Source organism: Erythrolamprus reginae, chromosome Z (genome assembly GCF_031021105.1).
Source record: "Erythrolamprus reginae isolate rEryReg1 chromosome Z, rEryReg1.hap1, whole genome shotgun sequence".
Taxonomy (NCBI): Eukaryota; Metazoa; Chordata; class Lepidosauria; order Squamata; family Dipsadidae; genus Erythrolamprus; species Erythrolamprus reginae.
This window is the reverse complement of record NC_091963.1, coordinates 135,477,406-135,501,592: the sequence shown is the minus strand read 5'-3', so window position 1 is coordinate 135,501,592 and position 24,187 is coordinate 135,477,406. Positions and strand designations below refer to the sequence as shown.

Sequence of the window (24,187 nt, the reverse complement as noted above, 5' to 3'; positions counted from 1 at the left end):
TATCCTCTTTTGATATTTTTTGCCTAATAATTCCAAGCATACACAACACAGAATTCTACCAGACTTGGAATAGATGGTACAATTGGGTTAACCAAAAAAAATACTTAAAATTTTAAATATTCATATTAGAGTCAAATATATTATTCTTTAGCAATATTGTTACTCTTTATTATTCCTTTTTTAAAATATTGGACATAAGTATGAAATTAACACGGCCAAGATTCTTATAAATGAATATAGAAAATAATAGTTAGAAAGCAGTAGTTGCAATGCCAACAAGTAGGTTGGCTAATTTATGTTTGTATGTTTTGTTTTTTTCTTTAGTTTTTGTTCTGTACTTGTTTTGTCTTCCTTTTAATGTTAATAATTAATAAAGATTTTAAAAAAAAAGAATGCTGGACTCGATGGGCTTTGGCCTGATTCAGCATGGCTCTTCTTATGTTGTTATGTTATCTTCTAAGAAATATACCATATTTTTTGAAATACAGTGATCCCCCGATCATTGCGAGGGTTCCGTTCCAGGACCCCCCGCAACGAGCGGGTTTTCGCGAAGTAGCGCTGCGGAAGTAAAAACACCATCTGCGCATGTGCAGATGGTGTTTTTACTTCCGCAGCGCTAGCGAGGAGCCGAAGATTGGGGGCGGCGCGGCTGTTTTAAAACGTCGCCGCCGACATGGGGGGCTCGCTAGCACCCCCCCTAACCCGGGTTGGGGGTTCGGGGGGGTGCTAGTGAGCCCCCCATGTCGGCGGCGACGTTTTAAAACACCCGCGCGGCTTTCCAATGAGTCCCGAAGACAAACGCGGAAGTTTGACGTTTGTCTTCGGGACTCATTGGAAAGCCGCGCGGGTGTTTTAAAACGTCGCCGCCGACATGGGGGGCTCGCTAGCACCCCCCCGAACCCCCAACCCGGGTTTGGGGGGGTGCTAGCGAGCCCCCCATGTCGGCGGCGACATTTTAAAACACCCGCGCGCCTTCCCAACTGAGCCCTCAAGCCAAACGAACCCGGGTGGCCGGGCGAGCAGCGAGCGAACGGCGGATGGACGGGCGAAGGGCGGGCGAGCGGCGAGCGGCGGGCGAGCGGGTGCTGGGGAGGGCTTCTCGCTCTCCCACCAGCAAGAGGGGGAGCGAACAGCGTGGGCAGGCTGCGGACAAGCCGTTCGCTCGGGCCGCTTCCCAGCTGAGTACTCAGCTGGGAAGCGGCCCGAGCGAACGGCGTGGGCGGGAGAAGGGCGCGCGAGCCGCGGGCGCGCGGGCAGGCAGGCTGCGGACAAGCCGTTCGCTCGGGCCGCTTCCCAGCTGAGTACTCAGCTGGGAAGCGGCCCGAGCGAAGCAGCAGCAGCGAGGAGTTTGCGTAGGCGGTGGGGAAACTCCTCGCTGATGCCCGCCAAGAGGGGGAAGACCTAGGGAAGCCGCCCAGCAGCTGATCTGCCCGGCGCCATCTACGCATGCATGCCCATAGGAAAAAAAGGGCACGCATGCGCAGATGGTGTTCTGACTTCCGGGTTCAAAAATCGCAAATTAGCCTGTTCGCAATGGTCGGGGACGCAATAACCGGGGGATCACTGTATAAGACACACCTTTTTACACCCCCTCCAAAAGAGGGTGAAAACCTGGGTGCGTCTTATACACTGAATGTAGCCCCATCCATCCAGCCACCTGTACCTTTTGGCCTCTGCCTCCCAGCAACTTGCCTCCTTGCAGCAAACAGGGAAGAGCCTGTTAAGCCAAGCAACTCATTATCAGCTTCCCGACCCTCAGCTGATTTGCCACGTGCTTAACTAAAATTGAAACTATTGCTGAGAGAGACAGGCAGATTTTTATTTTCTGCTGAACTGGATGCAAGGAGGTAAGTAAATAACTATAAATGTCTGTTGACTGTTCAAATTATTAGACTTATTTTTTAAAGACTGCTTTATTGTTGTCCTAGACAATTTAACAAAATGACGAGGCTCTTTAAAATAAATGCTCAATCTGAAAAGGCCCAATGCTATTGTATCTTCTTTTAAATAATAGAGAATAATGCAATGTATACTTCCAGAAAGCCATATCAATTTTAGCAGCTCCGTACACAGTGTGAAATGTAACAATGTCCTGCTTAGTATTAAAATAAAGCACCTGAGTTAAATCATATTTGGAGTAGATCTATTTAAATAATTGGGAGGAGTTAGTGTGACTACATTTAAGAAAACTTTCTGGCATTAATATACTGCCATAATGTACATTGCTCCAATTCTTTGCAATTTCTATGGCTCAGGCACACATGCATAGAAATACACAGCAAGCAGTGTGTATCATCTATGCTGTTTGCTGTTTGGCAAGTTGCTGGGAACCAGAAGCCCTTTTTCCTTGTGTAGCACAGTTAAATCACATCCCTTATTGCAAAACAGTGTTTTTCAACTTAAATTGCAGGGATTTCAATTCCCAGAATTCCTGACGCTGCAAAAATTGTGTGGACTTCAAACTCCCAAAATTCCCCTGCCAGCATGACAAGGTTGCCAAATTTGAAAAAACAGTAGGATTGAAACACCGCGACATATCTCAGGTTCTTTTGTGTAAGAAAAATCATCATTGTGTCATTCTTCCCATTTAAGCTTAGATGTCTCTGTGCAGCTTCCAGATGATCTGGTAAAGCACAAACATGAAATGCCTTCAGTCCAAAAAAGTGCAACATTTAAATCTTTCCAATGCTTGGGAAGTGAACCAGGGATGCAGAAATTACTTACAGCTCTTCATTTAGGCATTTTTAAAAAAGCAATTTACATCCAAACGTATTAGAATCATGGGCCCTGTTCTTCCAGCCATCCAATTATTGACTAAATTAAATGGAGGCCTAATTTTTACGCCCATGTTCAGCGCTAAGCGCTTGGAAATAATAAGGTGAAATGGAAGTGACATGGAAACCAAGTTAGAGAGGAAAAATGAGATGAAGCCAAAGCCTTGTGATATAAGTATTAGTTGGGTTAGCAGGACAAGTAGAACTAATAGAGTGCCAGCACTCGTAGTCGTAAAATATGCTAATTGTGGTTGTGGGAGATGGGCTTCTGGCTTACAGAACTATTTGTGAACTCAACCCATTTTGGAATTTTCCCCATTTCAATGATTTGTGCAAATCTAAACAGGAATTAATGAAATAACTAGGGGAAAGAAGCTGATTGGGCAAACTCAAGCATTCAGTCAATTTTGATGTTAAGGTGCCCTTTGGGGACATTTTTATTTATTTATTTATTTTGTCCCATACATAATGAAGGTTAGAGAGGATATGCTCGTAGTAAAATATATCAGAGAAAGAATAGAAGAGATATAGGAATAAAATTTATCAATGAAAGAATAGAGAAAGGATATAAGAATAGAAGAAAAGATATAGGAGACAGAGGAGAGACAACAGGACAGGGGACGGAAGGCATACTAGTGCACTTATGCACACCCCTTATTGACCTCTTAGGAATCTGATGAGGTCAATGACTATTAGGTGTGCAGTGTTTGGGTCTGGGTTTTTTTTAGCAGCAGTCAGTAGTTCCACTCCAACACAACAATGCTGAGAGCATTGCACACACACACTCACAAAAAAAAACCCTTTATTTCAAATTTGTATCTCAGTTGAGAAAAACTGAGGTAAATAACGGCTTAGAATTCTCCTTGCTATCTGCTTCCAGGCTATTCTTTCTTATTCCTGAGGTAATTTGGTTGAAAGTTGTCTACATCAGTGTTTCCCAACCTTGGCAACTTGAAGATATCTGGACTTCAACTCCCAGAATTCCCCAGCCAGCATTTGCTGGCTGGGGAATTCTGGGAGTTGAAGTCCAAATATCTTCAAGTTGCCAAGGTTGGGAAACACTGGTCTTCATAATCACTGAAAACCAAGGTTTTCTGGCTTATTTTCTTGTACAGGTAGTCCTTGAATTACTATTCAAAGTTACAACAGCATTGAAAAAAGTGACTGCTATTTTCACACTTTTATTTATTTTATTTATTAATTAGATTTGTATGTTTTCACACTGCCGCAGCGTCCCCATGGTCATGTGATCAAAATTTAGAAGCTGGGAAACTGACAGGTATTTATGACGGTTGTGGTGTCCCAGGGTCATGTGATCACATTTTGCAACTTTCTGACAAACAAAGTTAATGGGGACACAAGATTCACTTAATAACTGTTACTACCTTAACAACTCCAATGATTCATTTAACAGCTGTAAAAAAAGAAAGCAACAGAAATTTGGTGTCGCTTAGCAATGGAAATTTGCGGCTCAATTTGGGTTGTAAATTGAGGACTACCTGTAATAGATTACAACTTTCAACGTTTCGAACCAGCAGAGCCAAACCAAGAAGAGATCTGATCCCAACACACCTGAAGGAAATCAAACTGGGGAACCACCAATTTCTGTTAAATCTTTTCCCAGCTTTGGCGTCCATTTTGAACAACTATCTACTCGGCTTTATTACCCAGATGGAGGCAGAATTACTCACTGACGCTAAGCTTTCACACTTATGACCGTTGCAACATCCCCACGGTCATGTGATCAAAATTCAGAAGCTGGGAAACTGGCATGTACTTATGATGGTTGTGGTGTCCCGGGGTCATGTGATCACGTTTTGTGACCTCCTGACAAGCAAAGTCAATGGGAACCATTTTGGATAACTAATTACTCAGCTTTATTGCCCGGATGGAGGCAGGATTACTCACTGAGGCTAAGTAGGGCGATGATGTCCCTGAAGCCGGAAGCCCAAAGCCAGATGTTGGCTGTAGAGAAAGACCTGAGGAGGACGGTGATGAGGCACTGCCAAGCTGGGGGCTGTGTTTTCTGTGAGCAGAAAGAGATGTCATTATTATTATTATTATTATTATTATTATTATTATTATTATTATTATTATTATTTATTGGATTTGTATGCCGCCCCTCTCCGTAGACTCGGGGCGGCTAACCACAATGATAAAAAAACAACATGTAACAATCCAATTTAATAAAACAACTAAAAACCCTTATTATAAAAACCAAACATACACACAAACATACCATGCATAACTTGTAATGGCCTAGGGGAAGGAATATCCTAACTCCCCCATGCCTGGCGACAAAGGTGGCTCTTGAGTAATTTGCGAAAGACAAGGAGGGTGGGGGCCGTTCTAATCTCTGGGGGGAGTTGATTCCAGAGGGCCGGGGCCGCCACAGAGAAGGCTCTTCCCCTGGGGCCCACCAAACGACATTGTTTGGTCGACGGGACCCGGAGAAGGCCAACTCTGTGGGACCTTATCGGCCGCTGGGATTCATGCGGTAGAAGGTGGTTCCAGATGTATTCTGGCCCAATGCCATGTAGGGCTTTAAAGGTAATTACCAACACTTTGAATTGTGAGTGGAAACCGATCGGCAGCCAGTACAGGCCACGGATGGAGAGCTGCCAAAAATTGTGCTACATAGAAACAGAATGACTTGTATACATGGGAACGACCCATGAAGCAGGACAGACATGTAGATTCAGTCACAGCTTTTTTCCATATGGTATTAACTTTATGAACTCTCAAGAGTCTTTTTTCCACTAATGTATTCAAAATGGTGTGCTAGCCATGCCCTCACTGGGATTTGAACTTGCAGCCTTTGCCTTGCAAGTCAGAGAATTAACCTCTAGGCTACAGTATCTAATCCCTTCAGCTCTGTACCAGGGAAGGGTAATCAGTTTTTTCTGTCGAATCACCCTGGTATATTGAAGGAGCATCGCAGCTTTCTTTTTGCCTCTCGGCTCATGTATTATTATTATTTTATTATTATTATTTATTGGATTTGTATGCTGCCCCTCTCTGTAGACTCGGGGCGGCTAACCACAATGATAAAAACAGCATGTAACAATCCAATACTAAAACAACTAAAAACCCTTATTATAAAACCAAACATACACACAAACATACCATGCATAAATTGTAAAGGCCTAGGGGGAAGGAATATCTCAGTTCCCCCATGCCTGACGGCAGAGGTGGGTTTTAAGGCGCTTACGAAAGGCGAGGAGGGTGGAGGCAATTCTGATCTCTGGGGGGAGTTGGTTCCAGAGGGCCGGGGCCACCACAGAGAAGGCTCTTCCCCTGGGTCCCGCCAAACGACATTATTTAATTGACAGGACTCGGAGAAGGCCAACTCTGTGGGACCTAACTGGTCGCTGGGATTCGTGTGTATGTTTATATACGCACACACACACACATACATATACATATATATGTATATATAACTATGTATGTACGTATGTATATACACGAGGACCGCCCAGAAGATAATGCACCACTTTTTTTTTCTCAGCCCACAGTAATGGTACGAATGCGAAATTTTAGATAGACATTATTTGAATTGTCATGAATACATGTATACATTTTGCGTTTCCTCAGACAGCGTAGCTGCAGCAGGGTTTCAAAAAAGCTGCTGTAAGTTGATATACGTTACAAGCAGCGTGTCATCATTGAATTTCTCAATACGCAGAAAGAAACTGTTGGGAACATTACAGAAACGTTTGTGCACACTTTAAGGAGAATCTGCATGGATCTGAATGGATGCCATTCGCAGAAGACATTTTGAGGATTCACACAGTGCAGAAATGGCTTTGTGACCAGGACAAGGAGTGGTACTGACAGGGCATAGTGCCCTTGTATCTCACTGGAGGAAGGCCATAGAATGGGACGGAGATTACGTGGAAAAATTGGGAGTGTAGAAGAAGCATCATTCTTTCTTGCGTGTAAGTTTCATTGTGTTCCATATATAATTGATGAAGAAAAAAAATGTGGTGCATTACTTTCTGGCCAACCCTCGTATGTATGTAAGTATTACCTATAACCTATTACCTATAAAGACCTACATGGCTCAGGGCCAAATTATTTACAGGACCGTCTCCTGCTACATACCTCCCAGAGATCAACAAGAGCTCACAGAGTTGGCCTCCTGCGGGTCCCGTCAACTAAGCAATGGAGGTTGGCAGCACCACAGGGGAGGGCCTTCTCTGTGGTTGCCCCAGCTCTAAGGAACCAACTTTCCCCCCGATATCCATACTGCTCCTACCCTGCTGACCTTTTGCAAGGCCACAAAGACCTGGCTTTGCCGGCAGGCCGGGAAGCCATAAATTTACATCTTCAATGGCCAATTGTATGAATGGTGTGTATGTATATGAGTGTGACTGCTGTTTCTTATAACTTTTTTTTAAGGGTGTTTAGTTTGTTATGTTTTAGCCCTAGATAATGTCTGACTTCTTTTACTGTTTTGTATCTATTTATTGTATTCAATGAATGAATGAATGAATGAATGAATGAATGAATGAATGAATGAATGAATGACTAAGTAAGTAAGTAAGTAAGTAACTTATATTTTTGCTGATAATGAAAAGGAAGGTAGACTAGATCTATTTTAAGCTATTTTGCTCTCATCAGCTAGCCATACCCTTACTGGGATTTGACCTTGGGGAGTCTGCAGGTAAGGCAGTATATTTAACCTCTAGACCACAGGTTCTCCTCCTCTCAGCTTGTACCAGGGAAGAGTTATGTTTTTTTTCCTGTTGAATCATCCTGGTATAGACAAATATGGAAGGGAACATACTGTCTAGTTGACGAGAGCATAACAAGCTCGAAATAGATCTATACCAGGCTCCCTTCCTTTTCATTTATCAGCAAAATATGTAACCATGTAGTTTGTCGACTATAAAAAAATGTACCTGCCTTTGAAATGCTTCCTGAATGGGTCCAAGAGGCAAAAATAAAGCAGGTTGCTTCCTCCCATATTTGGGAATACTAGGGTGATTTGATAGAAAACACACACACACATTGTATATATAGGGAACTCTCAAATAACACATCCTAGATCCAAATGAATGAAATACAGTGATACCTCGTCTTACGAATTTAATTGGTTCCGGGACAAGGTTTGTAAGGTGAAAAGTTTGTAAGACAAAACAATGTTTCCATAGGAATCAATGGAAAAGCGATTAATGCGTGCAAGCCCAAAACTCACCCCTTTTGCCAGTCAAAGCGCCTGTTTTTGTGCTGCTGGAATTACCCTGAGACTCCCCTCCATGAGAAACCCCACCTCCAGACTTCCGTGTTTTTGTGACGCTGCAGGAGAATACCAGCAGGGGAATCCCAGCAGTGCAAAAACGGATGCTTCGCTGGCAACGGAAGTCCGGAGGTGGGGTTTCCCAGCGAGGGGAACCTCAGCGAAATTGCAGCATCGCAAAAACAGGGAAGTCCTCGAAACCCCACCTCCGGACTTCCATGTTTTTGTGATGCTGTGATTTCGCTGAGGTTCGCCTCGCTGGAAAACCCCACCTCTGGACTTCTGTTGCCAGCGAAGCGCCCATTTTTGCGCTGCTGGGATTCCCCTGCAGCATTGCAAAAACACGGAAGTCCGGAAGTGGTGTTTCCCATGGAGGGGAGCCTCAGGGGAATCCCAGCAGTGCAAAAATGGGTGTTTTGCTGGCAACAGAAGTCTGGAGGTGGGGCATCCCAGGGGTGGCGGCTTGAGTTTGTAAGGTGAAAATAGTTTGGAAGAAGAGGCAAAAAAATCTTAAACCCCGGGTTTGCATCTCGAAAAGTTTGTGTGACGAGGGGTTTGTAAGATGAGGTATCACTGTATTCTCATTGAATACTTTATTCTGCACAAAGTTGAATGTGCACAACAGCATCTGAAATTGACTGTCAATCAGTGTTGCTTCCTAAGTGGACAGTTTGATTTCACAGAAGTTTGATTTACTTGGATTTATATTGTGTTGTTTAAGTGTTCCCTTTATTTTTTGAGCAGTGTATATATACAGTATGTACAGTATGTATGTATGTATGTATGTATGTATGTATGTATGTATGTATGTATGTATGTATGACGGTCTTGGTATATTCGGGTTTCTTCCCGTGTAGGATTTGGAAATTTCTGGCGACGTTTCGACAAGGTCCCACTCGTCATCTTCAGGCTGCTGTTTCTGTCCTTGTTCTAAGGCAAACACAGCGAGACCTGAGCTGCCTTCCTTCTATAAATACTGGTGGCTGGGTGTGGTTTGATGGCTCAGCAACTGTCTGCTGTGTAGAAACTTCCTGGTGAGTCAGTGGGATAACATCTGGGGTCGTTGATGTAGCTGAGGTATGCTGATTAGTTAATGGTTGTAGATTAGGCGTGATAGGTATGTATGTATATATATATATATATATATGTAGATTGTTCTGAGTTCGGGTTTTGCCCCGTGTAATATTTTGAGTGTCTATGCGACGTTTCGGTGAAATCACATTCACCATCATCAGGCTGAAGTTTTAAGCTTCGTGTTGCTGTAAATATATATATATTTATATATGTGAGACAATAGAGGTTATCTTGTCTAGCCCAGTTTTTCTCAACTTTGTCAACTTGAAAATCGGCAGAAAACTTGAAAACTTCCAAGACCCCCCATTTCCTTCACCCACCATTAGAACATTGTTCCATGAAATTTACTGCAGATGTGCGTTGAAAATGTCCAAGAATCCTACTTCTTTTCTCTGCTAAAGAGAACAACCTCATTAGCCACAATTAGTCGTCTACTGCCTTGTGCTTTTGCCTGTCCCGAAGCCCACCACATACTCACCTCTTGAGGGACTGAGTCTCCGTCCCTTTCGGCATCTCTCCATCACTGTTGTCTGAGGAGGCTGTTGCTTCTGAATCTGATCCCGGAAAAATAAAACCAGACAAAGTCATTCCACCTCCGCCTTTCAGAGAGTTACTGGCCTCACCTAATGCTGCCGTGTGCATTTGCGTCATTTCTTGGTGTTGTTGGTTAGGTGACCTCATCCAGCGATTTCCATGACTGAGAGAGGAGCTCTCAGATTTTCTGGATTCAAGGTCAAAATGCAATTGATTTACAACCACAACTGAAGCCAGGATTTCCATTCTTAAGCAAATGAGCTGCACACGATTTTATAACTTTTGTCACAGTTGTTAAGAGAATCTCTGCTGCTGTTAAATGAATCATGTAGTCTTTAAACAAACCTGGCCATCTGGGAAGCATACTGTTAGTACAGGAGTACATGTGTGTTAGGGTTTGCCATTGTAAACTGCATATTGTAAACTGTACCAAACTTGTACTTAAAGAGTTAATGTGCACTTAAAGGGTTAACTTGTACTTGAAGAGTTAATTTTCAAGGCTGTTTCGTCACTTCCTCATTGAAGCTATAAAAGCTCATTATTTAGCTCATTTCCTTTACACTTTACTTTTGCCTGAGACAGGGAGTTGTGCTTGTATTAGCTTTGTGCTTGTATTAGCTTCATGCTTTATCTATATTGTATTTTAGCCGTGCTTGTTATCTATATTGTGTTTTGCTTTGTGCTAATCTTGTAATTGCTCAGTGCGTATTATTCTGTATTCTGTATTGTTTATATTTTGTTTATATGTAAATAATACTTATTTAACTAAGTCTGTGTCTTGGCTTTATCACACATCCACACTCTGTTAAAATTCTCTGCTCGGTATTGTCAAAGGTTTCATAGCTTAGCTAACCGAGACAAGCCAACACATACAAACCTGGGACATTCATTTATTCATTCTTTCTTTCTTTCTTTCATTCATTCATTCATTCATTCATTCGATTTATTCGATTTATTTGATTCAAACATTGCAACTATTGTGCATACATGTCAGATGCCGAGCAATCAAATTTTGATCAGGTCACCATAGGGAATACTGTGCCAGTTTTAACAGTGAGGACTAGAAGTAGTAAGTGCTGTTATAACTTTGAACAGCCACTAAGGACCAACTATATTGCATTGATTCCTTTTTCAGATACTATCTATCTATCTATCTATCTATCTATCTATCTATCTATCTATCTATCTATTTATTGGATTTGTATGCCGCCCCTCTCCGCAGACTTGGGGCGGTTAACAACAGCAATAAAACAGTATATAACAAAATCCAATACTAAAAACAGTTAAAAATCCATTATATAAAAACCAATCATACATACAGACATACCATGCATAAAATTGTAAAGGCCTAGGGGGAAAGCATATCTCAGTTCCCCCATGCCTGGCGGCAGAGGTGGGTTTTAAGCAACTTTCGAAAGGCAAGGAGGGTGGGGGCAATTCTAATCTCTGGGGGGAGTTGGTTCCAGAGGGCTGGGGCCGCCACAGAGAAGGCTCTTCCTCTGGGTCCCGCCAAGCGACATTGTTTGGTTGACGGGACCCAGAGAAGACCCACTCTGTGGGACCTGACTGGTCGCTGGGATTCGTGCAGCAGAAGGCGGTCCCTGAGGTAATCTGGTCCGGTGCCATGAAGGGCTTTATAGGTCATAACCAACACTTTGAATTGTGACCGGAAACTGATCGGCAACCAATACAGACTGTGGAGTGTTGGTGTAACATGGGCATATTTGGGAAAGAACCATGATAGCTCTCGCAGCTGCATTCTGCACGATCTGAAGTTTCCGAACACTCTTCAAAGGTAGCCCCACGTAGAGAGCGTTACAGTAGTCGAGCCTCGAGGTGATGAGGGCATGAGTGACTGTGAGCAGTGAGTCCCGGTCCAAATAGGGTCGCAACTAGTGCACCAGGCGAACCTAGGCAAACGCCCCCCTCGCCACAGCTGAAAGGTGTTTCTCTAATGTGAGCTGTGGATCGAGGAGGACGCCCAAGTTGCGAACCCTCTCTGAGGGGGTCAATGATTCTCCCCCCAAGGTAATGGACGGACAGATGGAATTGTCCTTGGGAGGCAAGACCCACAGCCACTCCATCTTGTCTGGGTTGAGTTTGAGTTTGTTGACACCCATCCAGGCCCCAACAGCACTTATTCCCTTTTCAGACACTAAATATAGCTCCCTTTGCATACAAATCGTGGTATCCAGAACATGATACCATGGTCTTTCGAGACTGAAGGATACCAAAGCAATGCATAGAAGTCCACTTTTTCTCAGCTTGGCTATGAAAACTATCCTGAGAAGCAAACACTTCTATAAACCATGCTTAGTGAACTATATACCATCGTAAATATACCGTGACGCTACCTGAATTCTCGGATACCGAAATCTGCATTTAGTTACACTTCTAATTTGCATCATTCTGAACAGTCAGAGTATGTCTTGGAACAAGTCATCATCCAATTTATTTACATCTCACTTTTTGCCAGCAAGCTTGCTCTCCTAAGTGATCAGAGATACCGCAACATATCCATTTGCAACAAAATGAAGACGTCTCCAGAACAACGTCAACATTCAATTTCTAGCCATTCATCTTTACAGAGACAGCTTTCAAATAAAGAATGCCATGGGCCATTTATCCAATCTATTCAAAGTCACCAATGGGACTGAGCAGCAAGGAAAAAAGTAGATAAATTAGTATAATAGGGAGGATTTACTGGGCAGCTAAAACCTCCCCCGGCTATTGGTTATTAAAATAAAAAGCTAATGTCAGCCAAATATAAGATATAATAGAGAAATAAAAGTGCTTAAGAATAACATGTCCTGGAGGAATCAAATATTAACAAGTAATCAGCAGCCGAGTCCTCAAGGAATATCGCAATTAAATCCTAATTTTTACAAGCCCCAATATAAAAAGATGCTATGTGCAGAAGAACTGTAAAAGAGGGACCACTTAGGCCAGCTCAAAGGAGGGGGAAAGAAGCCAGAAAAATTAACAACAAGATGGTTCACGTATGTACATAAATAAATTTCTTTCTGTGTGAAGAGAGGTAGCAATTCAACCTACTCTCCTAGGCTGGAATTTAGTTTTTCCCAGTTAGTTGGGCTGGTAATTTGGGAAGCTGTGGTCCAGGGTTTGTCAATCTTAACAACTTTAAGAGGAGTGAACTTCAAGTCCCAGAACTGAAGCCAGGGGTGGGCTACCACCCGGACGGGGGGAGAATGCACTGGGGTAGCGAAAATGGAGCCCCACCCCAGAGCACCCAATTTGCATTGAAAGATATTGAAAGAAAATGCAGGGTATCCTGCATAAACCATGCCCATAGTGTGGTAGTAAAAGGTTTGGTAGCCCTTCACTGACTGAAGCCCACTCCTCTTAAATTGCTAAGGGTGTGAAAGACTGTTGTAGTCCATATTTTAGGGAAAGGATCAGGATTAAATCTCAACCATGGATACCAATTTGTATGCTTGCTTATACAGGTGGTCACCTTTTAATGATGTCTTGTCCAACAACCATTTGAAATATACAACAGCACAACTAGTAGTTATAACTGGTCCTCGTATTTACAACCGTTGCATGTTGCATTGACATTGCATGTTGCATTGACATTGCATGACATAGGGGAAGGTTTGGTAGGGAGGTTTGCCTATTTGCCGATGACTCTAAAGTGTGCAATAGGGTTGATATTCCTGGAGGCGTCTGTAATGTGGTAAATGATTTAGCCTTACTAGATAAATGGTCAAAGCAATGGAAACTGCAGTTTAATGTTTCCAAATGTAAAATAATGCACTTGGGGAAAAGGAATCCTCAACCTGAGTATTGTATCGGCAGTTCTGTGTTAGTAAAAACTTCAGAAGAGAAGGATTTAGGGGTAGTGATTTCTGACAGTCTCAAAATGGGTGAGCAGTGTGGTCAGGCGGTAGGAAAAGCAAGTAGGGGGCTTGGCTGCATAGCTAGAGGTATAACAAGAAGGAAGAGGGAGATTGTGATCCCGTTATATAGAGCGCTGGTGAGACCACATTTGGAATACTGTGTTTAGTTGTGGAGACCTCACCTACAAAAAGATATTGACAAAATTGAACGGGTCCAAAGACTTTCAAGAATGGTGGATGGTGTTAAGCATAAAACGTATCAGGAAAGACTTAATGAACTCAATCTGTATACAGTAGTCTGGAGGACAGAAGAAAAAGGGGGGACATGATCGAAACATTTAAATATGTTAAAGGGTTGAATAAGGTTCAGGAGGGAAGAGTTTTTAATAGGAAAGTGAACACAAGAACAAGGGGACACAATCTGAAGTGAGTTGGGGGAAAGGTTGAATAAGGTTCAGGAGGGAAGAGTTTTTAATAGGAAAGTGAACACAAGAACAAGGGGACACAATCTGAAGTGAGTTGGGGGAAAGATCAAAAGCAACATGAGAAAATATTATTTTACTGAAAGAGTAGTAGATGCTTGGAACAAACTTCCAACAGACAGCAACTGAATTTAAACATGCCTGGGATAAACATATATCAGTCCTAAGATAAAATACAGGAAATAGTATAAGGGCAGACTAGATGGACCATGAGGTCTTTTTCTGCCGTCAGTCTTCTATGTTTCTATGTTTCTATGTTATATTCACAGCAGCCAAATTAATATTATTAAGCCGCTTTATAAAGAAAGGGAGGGAAATCCTCCCCTTTCTTGCAGCACCATCCAATGGAGGTTGTCAGGCTCACTTTACCTGAGGAGTCTTCATCCACATTCTCATACTGGAGCAGGCGATCAAGCAGGAAACTAGAAAAAGGAAACAGGTAGGAAAAAGCAGAGACTGAGGTCTTAAACTGGCTCCAAAGGTTTGCCATTTTAATGGGCCATCCTCTAATCCAGGGCAGGCATCTAGAATCGAATTACAATAGTCCCTTGGCAAGAGAAAGATTTTTGCACATATAGATAGTCCTCAACTTACAACAATTTGTTTAGTGACCATTCAAAGTCACAATGGCACTGAAAAATGAGAAATTTATGACCATTTTTCATATTTACGACAATTGCAGCACCTCCATGGTCACATAGTCAAAATTCAGATGCCCGAAAACTGCTTTATATCTATAACCATTGCAGAATCCTGCGATCAGGTGACCTTCTGCCAAGCAAAGTCAATGGGGAAGCCAGAATTCACTTAACATCCGGGTCACTAACTTATCAGCTGCAGAGATTCACTTAACAACCAGGGCGAAAAAGATTGGAAAATAGGGCAAAATTCACTTCAATTCAATTCAATTTCAATTTATTAGATTTGTATGCCGCCCCTCTCCGAAGACTCAGGGCGGCTCACAACAACGATAAAAACAATATTATAATGGCACAAATCTAATATTAAAAATAACTAAAAACCCTATCATAATTAAAAAACCAAAGAGCACATAAATTATAATGAGCCTGGGGGAAGATGTTTCAAATCCCCCATGCCTGGCAGTATAGGTGGGTCTTAAGTAGTTTACGAAAGGCAAGGATGGTGGGGGCAATTCTAATCTCTGGGGGGAATTGGTTCCAGAGGGCCAGGGCCGCCACAGAGAAGGCTCTTCCCCTGGGGCCCACCAGACGACATTGTTTAGTCGACGGGACCCAGAGAAGGCCAACTCTGTGGGACCTTATCGGCCGCTGGGATTCGTGCGGTAGCAGGCGGTTCCGGAGGTACTCTGGTCCAATGCCATGTAGGGCTTTAAAGCTCATGACCAACACTTTGAATTGTGACCGGAAACTGATTGGCAGCCAATGCAGGCCACGGAGTGTTGAAGATACGTGGGCGAATCTGGAAACGCCACGATGGCTCTCGTGGCCACGTTCTGCATGATCTGGAGTTTCCGAACACTTTTCAAAGGTAGCCCCATGTAGAGAGTGTTACAGTAATCGAACCTCGAGGTGATGGATCAGTGCTTCGCTTAATAACAGATATGTTGTCTCAATTGTAGTTGTAAGTCGAGGACTACCTTGAGTGGCTCATAGGCTGAGATTCACAGCTTCAGCTCTTGATAAAGAGAGGTTGTTGACAGGGGATGCAGGTAATTCTTGACTTACAGCCAAAACTGGGTCCAGATTTTCCATAGCAAACAACAATCATTGTTATATGATTCACGCCCAATTTTACATCGGTTTTACCACAGTTGTTAAGCGAATCACTGCACCTGTGAAAGGAATGGCATGGTGGTTGAAGTGGAACCACCGTTTATTCCACTGACTCTGCTGGTCAGAAGCAAGCTGAGATGGGCACAAATAATAATCAAATGACCCAGGGATGGTGCAACCATCTTACCATATTTTTTGGAGTATAAGACACACCTTAGTTTCGGAAGACAAAAATAGGGAGAAAAATCTACCTACCAGGTATTCATCTGGCTAGCATCCTTAGTCTGGTCAGCTTCAGCACATTACTTTATCCCCTTGTTAGGGTTGCAAAAAATCTTTTTCAGAGGGGGCAAGGATGAAAATAACCCTGCAAAGACTTACAACTGGGGGGAAATGTCTTTGGAAGGAGTAGGAATGAATACGTACTGTAAGCCAGGAAGATCCTCTTTAGGGCTGAAAAAATATTTTTTGGAGGGAGTAACAATGAAAACAAGTCTGCAACCAGCATCTTGTTAGGACTGGGGGGGGGGGGGGGCTTCAAAAAAGCTACATTCGGAGCGTAAGACGCAACCAAATTTTCAGCCCCTTTTATAAATTTGTTATACTCCGAAAAATACGGTAAATACCTGTCGGTTGCTAAGCACCTACATTTTGATAATGTGATCCTAGGGTTGTTGCATCAGTCATAAGTGTGATTGAAAGCTGCCAATCACTTTTTTCAGTGCTATTACAACTTTGACAGTCATTTAAACAAATTATTAAAACCTGAGGATTACCTGCACTAGCAAAGACATTAATGTGAAGAAAACCCCAGCAACTGCAATTTGTAATTTTCAAGTTACACTTTCTCTATCAGTCAACTAAACAATGCCTCTTGGCGGGACCCAGGGGAAAAGCCTTCTCTGTGGCGGCCCTGGCCCTCTGGAACCAACTCCCCCCCAGAGATTAGAATTGCCCCCACCCCCCTTGCCTTTCGTAAGCTATTTAAAACCCACCTCTGCCGCCAGGCATGGGGGAATTGAGATCCTCTTTCCCCCTAGGCCTTTACAATTTTATGCATGGTATGTCTGTATGTATGTTTGGTTTTTATATTAATGGGTTTTTAATCATTTTTAGTATTGGATTATTATTGTACGCTGTCTTATTATTGCTGTTAGCCGCCCCGAGTCTCCGGAGAGGGGCGGCATACAAATCCAATAAATAAATAAATAAACCCCCAACCCTTTGGGCACCAGGGACCGGTTGCGAGCGGTTTTTTCCGCAGACAAAAAAATTTCACGTGTTGCCTGCATCCGACAGGTGGAGTTTCACTTGTTTGTGCAACCCGGTTTCTGGCCTGGTGCCAATCCATGGGCCAGGGGCTGGGGACCCCTTGGCAGATCCACTTTTACCTCCATCCAGGCATAGCAACCAGATGGGAGCCATTCACTTCCCAACAGAGGAAGCAGTTGACCTCTGTCCAATAATACTGTAATGGACCAATCTGGCTCCAGGCCCTTTTCTTGGTACTAAGGTCTCATAGACTCCATTGCAAATACTAACAAGGTTTGGTCGTATTTTGTTTCCAAGCCCAGACTAAGTGGCTGCATATATCTCAAAGAGATGTTGTTCTTACAACTGAGATGTTCTTGCTCAGGCTTTTAGTGTCTCTAAACCTGTTTTGACTTCTGGAGGTCATCCGGACCACTCCATGCAAGGGTTTTTTTTGGGGCAGCATCTTTCAGACGTGGTTTACCACTGCCATCTGAGTGACTCGCCCAAGGTCACCCTGCTAGCCTTGTGCCCTAAAGCAGGACTGGAACACCCAGTGTTCCCGTTTCTAGTCTGATGGTTTTAACTACTACGCCAAGAGTAGTAATTAATTCCATGAACACTGTCAAACTTTTTACTAAGTCTGCACTTCTACTTCTACTAGTTTTTTTCTCATCATTACTATCACCTATTTCCTCCCACTTAGGACTGTATGAGTGTAACTTGTTGCTTGTATCCCAAGATTTTTATTAATATTGATTGTTTCTTCATTGCTTATTTGACCCCTATGACAATCATTAAGTGTTGTACAATATGATTCTTGACAAATGTATCTTTTTCTTTTATGTACACTGAGAGCATATGCACCAAGACAAATTCCTTGTGTGTCCAATCACAGCTGGCCAATAAAGAATTCTTTTCCTGTCTTTCCTATTCTATTCTATTCTCTAAGAGTGTCCAATTTTGACTTGTTGCTGGCAGAATAATTCTGGAGTTGAAGTCTACCATGTGTCAGGCAGAAGTCTAGTAATTTTATTTTATCCAAATGCTTTTTGAATTTGCCCTTAAAGTGGCAGTTTAATCATTTGAGAGGTAGAAGTAGTTGGTGTAGTGCAGGGATGTCCAACGACTACTTAAGCTCCAACCACAACAACACAAGAGCACACAACAGATACAAGCTTAATATTAACCGCTCCAAATTGGACTGTAAAAAATACGACTTTAGTAATCGAGTTGTCGAAGCGTGGAACTCATTACCGGACTCTGTAGTATCTTCCCCTAACCCCCAACATTTTACCCTTAGACTATCCACAGTTGACCTCTCCAGATTCCTAAGAGGTCAGTAAGGGGTGTGAATAAGTGCACTAGCATGCCTCCAGAATAATTCTGGAGTTGAAGTCCATGGGTTTTAAAGTTGCCTAGGTTGGACATCCCTGCACTACACCAACTACTTCTACCTCTCAAATGATTAAACTGCCACTTTAAGGGCAAATTCAAAAAGCATTTGGATAAAATAAAATGACTAGACTTCTGCCTGACACATGGTCATCGAAGACTCCAGACTCAAGCAGAAAAGTGCTAATTCTGTCTTTCTGCCTCCACATTCTAATTCTAACTGAACTCTTCGCGTTTCACATACCCTCTATCCTTCTTCATCATCTCAGCTTACCTTTTATCCTGTGAAACTTTCAAGAGTTTTCTTTGTGCTTTTCTCAGTTCTTCTTGGAAACATTCTTGCTCCTGAGAATTTATTTAAAAAGGCTACGTGTAAGTAAGAAAATAGTATATTAAATAAATCTCCAGGTCACTTAAAGTACTCTAAGAATAATAATAATAATAATTCGCAGGTATTTTAAAATGAGACATTATTAAAATCTGAACACGTTACAGGCAATAAAATTTAAATATCTGAACAATAACATTAAAATATCTGAATTTTTGTAATGTAACACTATAAAATGGTTAAGGAAATAGAGTAGGGACTTTTAACACATCTCCAAGACTTTTAGGAAATAGAAGCGTGACATAATTATTCATGTCAGGAAGAATCTGCTACAGATAGTCCTTAACTTTCAACCATTTGTTTAGTGGCCATTCAAAGTTCAAACAGCACTGAAAAAAGTGACTAATGACTGTGCTTCACATTTACAACTGTTGCAGTATCTCCATGATCACATGAAAATTCAGACAACCGGCTCATATTTATAAGTTATATTGTCCCTGGGTCGTGTGATCACCTTTTGTGGTGTTCTGACAAGCATAGTCGATGGGAAGCCAGATTCACATAACAGCTGTGTTACTACCGTGTTTCCCCGAAAATAAGATAGCGTCTTATATTAATTTTTACTCCCAAGGATGTGCTACGTCTTATTTTCAGGGGATGTCTTATTTTTTTTCAATGAATTGTATCCTGTATCCTGCTGCAGCAAAAACGCAGCCAAACACGCAGCTGCTTGTTAGATGCGTATTGGATGTGTTTTAAATCTGATTGATGCAGCGTTTTGCGGTGCAATTTATGGGCAGTAGTGTTATATATATTCTGTTCAGGAATACTGCGAAATGAAACATCTCCTACGTCTTGCTTTCGGGGATGCCTTATATTAGGCCATTCTACGAAACCTCTCCCATGTCTTACTTTCGGGGGTGACTTATTTTCGGGGAAACAGGGTAACATAAAAATTGCATAGATTCACTTAACAGCTGTGCCAAGGAAGGAAAAGGAACAAGGAAGAAAAACATATTTAACAACTTTGTCGCTTAGCAACAAAAATGTTGAGTTCAATTGTGGTGGTGAATCGAGGACTACCTGTACTCCTTTCAACCTGGCTGCCTTAACTCCAAGAGTAGCAACTCACTGGATCACAAAGTGGATAATAGCTTGTAGGAGATGCTTGAGGTTGAGAAACACCAAAATACACTGCTCAAAAAATAAGGGAATACTCTACTTAAACAACACAATAACTCCAAGTAAATCAAACTTCTGTGAAATCAAACTGTCCACTTAGGAAGCAACACTGTTTGACAATCAATTTCACATGCTGTTGTGCACATTCAACTTTGTACAGAACAAAGTATTCAATGAGAATATTTCATTCATTCAGATCTAGGATGTGTTATTTGAGTGTTCCTTTTATTTTTTTTTGAGCAGTATATTATATATTTAGTTAAACATGTACAGTATTTGCTTTCTCACGGACATGGGCAAAACACGAGCAACAGGGTTTAGACTTATATGCCACTTTACAGCCCTCTCTGTAACGATCCTTTTATAACATTCACGTGGAAGGAATAGAATACCCTGTGAAAGTAGACTCACTAACCTGGGTCTAGAAGCTTACAACTACGACGCCTTAAACATGATCTAAGTATTGCCCAGAAGACCATATGCTGCAACATCCTGCCTGTCAACGACTACTTCAGCTCCAACCACCACAACACAAGAGCACACAACAGATACAAGCTTAATATTAACCGCTCCAAATTGGACTGTAAAAAATACGATTTCAGTAATCGAGTTGTCGAAGTGTAGAACTCATTACCGGACTCTGTAGTATCTTCCCCTAACCCCCAACATTTTACCCTTAGACTATCCACAGTTGACCTCTCCAGATTCCTAAGAGGTCAGTAAGGGGTGTGCATAAGTGCACTAGCATGTCTCCCGTCCCCTGTCCTGTTGCTCTCCTATATCTCCTATGTCAGTGATTTTCAACTTTTTGTGAGCCGCGGCACATTTTTTACATTTACAAAATCCTGGGGCACACCATCAACCTCCCGACTTCCTTGCCGCCGCATCACTGCTACTGCCCGATGCCGCTGTTGCCGGCGTGGTGTATGCAGTTGACGACCACTCACAGCAGCCGCCCCACGGCTACTGCCCGGTGCCACTGATGCCAGCGCCCTCCCATTCCCGCTGCCGGCGCCCTCCCGCTGGGCCCCAAAGCTCACCTGCCACCACCGCCAGGGAAGTTCCAGCCGGGTAGGGCGCTGCAGCTGCCAGAAAACTTGGAAGGCGTGAAGAAAGAAGCTCAGCTTCCGGTCTCGTAACTTTTTGCTCTTCGCGCCCTCAGCCAAAAGTTGTGAGACCGGAACCTGAGCTTCCTTGTTCGCGGCACACCTGACCATGTCTCATGGCACATTGGTTGAAAAACACTGCTCTAAGACATCCTCTCTTTTTGCATCCCTGTCTCCTCCCCCCCTTGTGTGTGTATGTGTGTGTGTGTGTGTGTGTATATACACTCTTGAACCATTTCCAAAAACAGGTGAGGGCTGGGGGGGTTTTCTCTCTTATTTATTGGTTGCTTTTTATTATATGCTTTAAATCATGAGTCATTCCTCTCTCTCTTGTCTCTCTCTCTTTCCTCTCATTCTCTGCCTCAATCATTTTCTAATTTCTCTTTTTTTTCCCCTTTTTGCTGTCATCCCTCTCTCTCTCCCTTCTCCTTTTCTCTCTCTCTCTCTCTTGCTTTTTTTTCTATTGCTTCCTCTCTCTCACTCTCTTTCTCTCTCTTTTTCTCTCTTGCTTTCTTTCTCTCTCTCTCTTTCTCTCTCTCTCTCTCTCTTGCTTTCTCTCTCTCTTGCTTTCTTTCTCTTTCTCTCTCCCCCCTCTCTCTTGTTCTCTCTCTCTGTCTTGCTCTCTCTCTCTCTGTCTTGCTCTCTCTCTCTTTCTCTCTCGTACACCACACCGGCAACAGTGGCATCGGGCAGTAGCCACGGTGCGGTGGCAGGGCGGTCGGCTGACGGCGGCAGCTGGACATGTTGCTGGACGCAGTACATGCTGGCGCGGGGCTGGCACCTACGTTATGGCCCAGCCAGCGGGCCAGTGCCAGCCCTGTAGCACCAGCATGTACGGTGTCCAGCAACACATCCAGCCGCCACTGTCAGTGCCTCCGCCCTGGAGCTCCCGCTCACAGCCGACCGCCCTACTGCCATCCCGCAGCTACTGCCCGATACCGCTGTTGCCAGTGTGGTGTACGCTGTTGCGACCACTCGCAGCCCCTGCCCTGCGTCTACTGCCTGGTGCCGCTGCTGCTGGTGCTCTCCCGCCGGGCCCAAAGCTCACCTGCTACCGCCGCCAGGGAAGCTCCAGCCGCTGCCGGAAAATTTAGATCAGCTTCCGGTCTCACAACTTTTTGCTCTTTGCGCCCTCAGCAAAAAGTTGTGAGACCGGAACCTGAGCTTCTTTCTTCGCAGCACACCTGATCATGTCTCGCGGCACACTAGTGTGCCATGGCACACTGGTTGAAAAACACTGTCCTATATCATATCTACTATTCTTCTTATACTACTCTCATAATATCCTTCTATTCTCTAATTGATATATTCTATTCCTAAATTTTCACTCCTATTCTTTCTCTAATATATTTTACTCGAGTATAACCTCTATAACCTTCATTGTGTAATATTGTGCATTGGACAAAATAAATAAATAAAATAAAAATGAAAGGTCGTCTCTCTGATCACCCTCATCACACCTACCATCACCCCCAAATTTACTCAATGTCCATACGTGTTGCCTTTCCTCCCCAAATGTCAGAATCTCTTTAAATGTTTGGGAGGCATGCGATCAATATGATTTTTACCATTTATTCTTTCTTGTAAAACTCCCTTATTGTGTTTACCCACCCACTCCCATGTCTTCCTAAAATATTTGCTCCTTTAATCAATCCCTTCTTTCTGCCGGCACCAAGTCCTTTCCACTCCCGAAATTCCCGGCTGCTTACATAAATCAGGAATTTGAGCCTCCTCTTTAATGCTCTATAACGCCTTTTGTAGCCCCCACCGCCTGGATCCGGTTCTCCTGCTCCGTTCATGTTCAGCTGGGGAAGTAACGTGGAACAGGAAACGTGATTCAAAGCTGGAGTGGAAAAACTATATTTCCCAGCATGCTTTGGAAAGCGGGCACGTGGGGAGCTCAGAACTACATCGCCCAGAATGCATTGTGAGGGGGGGAAAACGAACGAATCGTGGTTACATTTTTCTTAATGTTTAACGTTCCTGATTTATTTTCTGTCCTACCAGCGTTTACTAGGAAATAGTAATAGAACTGAGTTTAGCCTGCTAAAATCTCTTTCTTATCTTGGTTTGGTTATTTTGCCCCATCTCTTTGCTGGTTTCAATAAGTGTATTTTAATCTTTGGGCTTGCTGATGAATGTTATCTACCAAATATGCATTCAATTGATATAATGGAAATTTGGAGATATAATCAATGTAATACAATGTGCCATTGGTCTCAGTTTAAAGGGAAATGATGTCCACTTTATTTGCTATGTGACCATTTATTTGTTTTATATTATTGTAGCTCAGCCAAATCAAACCAGGCAGGCACAGTAAAATACAAACACAACAATAATGCAATAATAAATCACCTTATTTTAAATCAAGTATCAACTATCAAGTAATTAATATTTAGTGTATGATGAGAACATAAGAGGTAAACATATAAATAATCAGATAAAACTTCTACAGGAGTATGGAAGTGGCCTCATAGCTGGATATCAGCTTTCCGGGTGATAGCCTCTGGAATTGCTCATGTAGATCTAGAGAATTCACATGATGAGCAATCTTGCATTATATTTAATAGTTTACATAGCATCAACACAATAGTTTACATAGCAGCAACACAATCCCACTGATACAGAGCAGAGGCATTTCTTCCAATGCCACACCTGTCTTTTCAATTTCTGTTCAATGTATCCTTGCAATTTATATTGACTGGTTCCTAATATGATTTGATGGCTTATTTGTACCTGGACTATCATTAAGTGTTGTACCTTATTATTTTGACAAACTTACCTTTTCTGTTATGTATACTGGGAGCATATGCACCAAGACAAATTCCTTGTGTGTTTCAATCACACTTGGCCAATAAAATCCTATTCTTATTCTTATTCTATTCCAAGGCAGTCCTTCTCTCCAGACCGTATCATAGGTTGCTGAGAGGTCCAGAAACACAGGCATTTTTCATTTTCTTTGAGGATCCATTTTCCAAGCAAGAAGATTAATGCAATTTGATCGCTAGTCACGTTTTTTTTTTGGGGGGGGGGGGGGGGTGGTCCAGCTCGTTCTACTTGGATGACAGATTCTGCTGAGGTTTATCAAAAACACACAAGTAAATGAAAGTTCAGCCAATAACTAATTTCATTAACTTCATTTTTTATTTGGGCAAAAGGGGTGAGCGAGTCTCAGGAAGACCCAGCAAGGATCCATATACCCATA

General features: G+C 42.7%; 1 protein-coding gene across 4 annotated transcripts in view; it reads right to left on the bottom strand.

The window, feature by feature from the left end:
- LOC139153542 (INO80 complex subunit E-like) overlaps window positions 1-23,986 on the bottom strand; it is a 33,158-nt gene extending 9,172 nt beyond the window's left edge. Inside the window, exons 1-5 of one of the 4 annotated variants that reach the window (XM_070727607.1) lie at window positions 23,765-23,986; window positions 18,641-18,711; window positions 14,336-14,388; window positions 9,569-9,644; window positions 4,683-4,800 (exon numbers count right to left, since the gene is read on the bottom strand). In XM_070727607.1, the coding sequence (XP_070583708.1) occupies window positions 4,683-4,800; window positions 9,569-9,644; window positions 14,336-14,388; window positions 18,641-18,711; window positions 23,765-23,929 (483 nt within the window). In that variant the 5' untranslated portion in view covers window positions 23,930-23,986. Of the gene's footprint in view, window positions 1-4,682; window positions 4,801-9,568; window positions 9,645-14,335; window positions 14,389-18,640; window positions 18,712-20,916; window positions 21,518-22,691; window positions 22,814-23,764 lie in introns of those variants that run through there. The other 3 variants (XM_070727608.1, XM_070727609.1, XM_070727606.1) reach the window with 3 other exon arrangements.
- Between the last annotated feature and the right edge of the window lie 201 nt (window positions 23,987-24,187).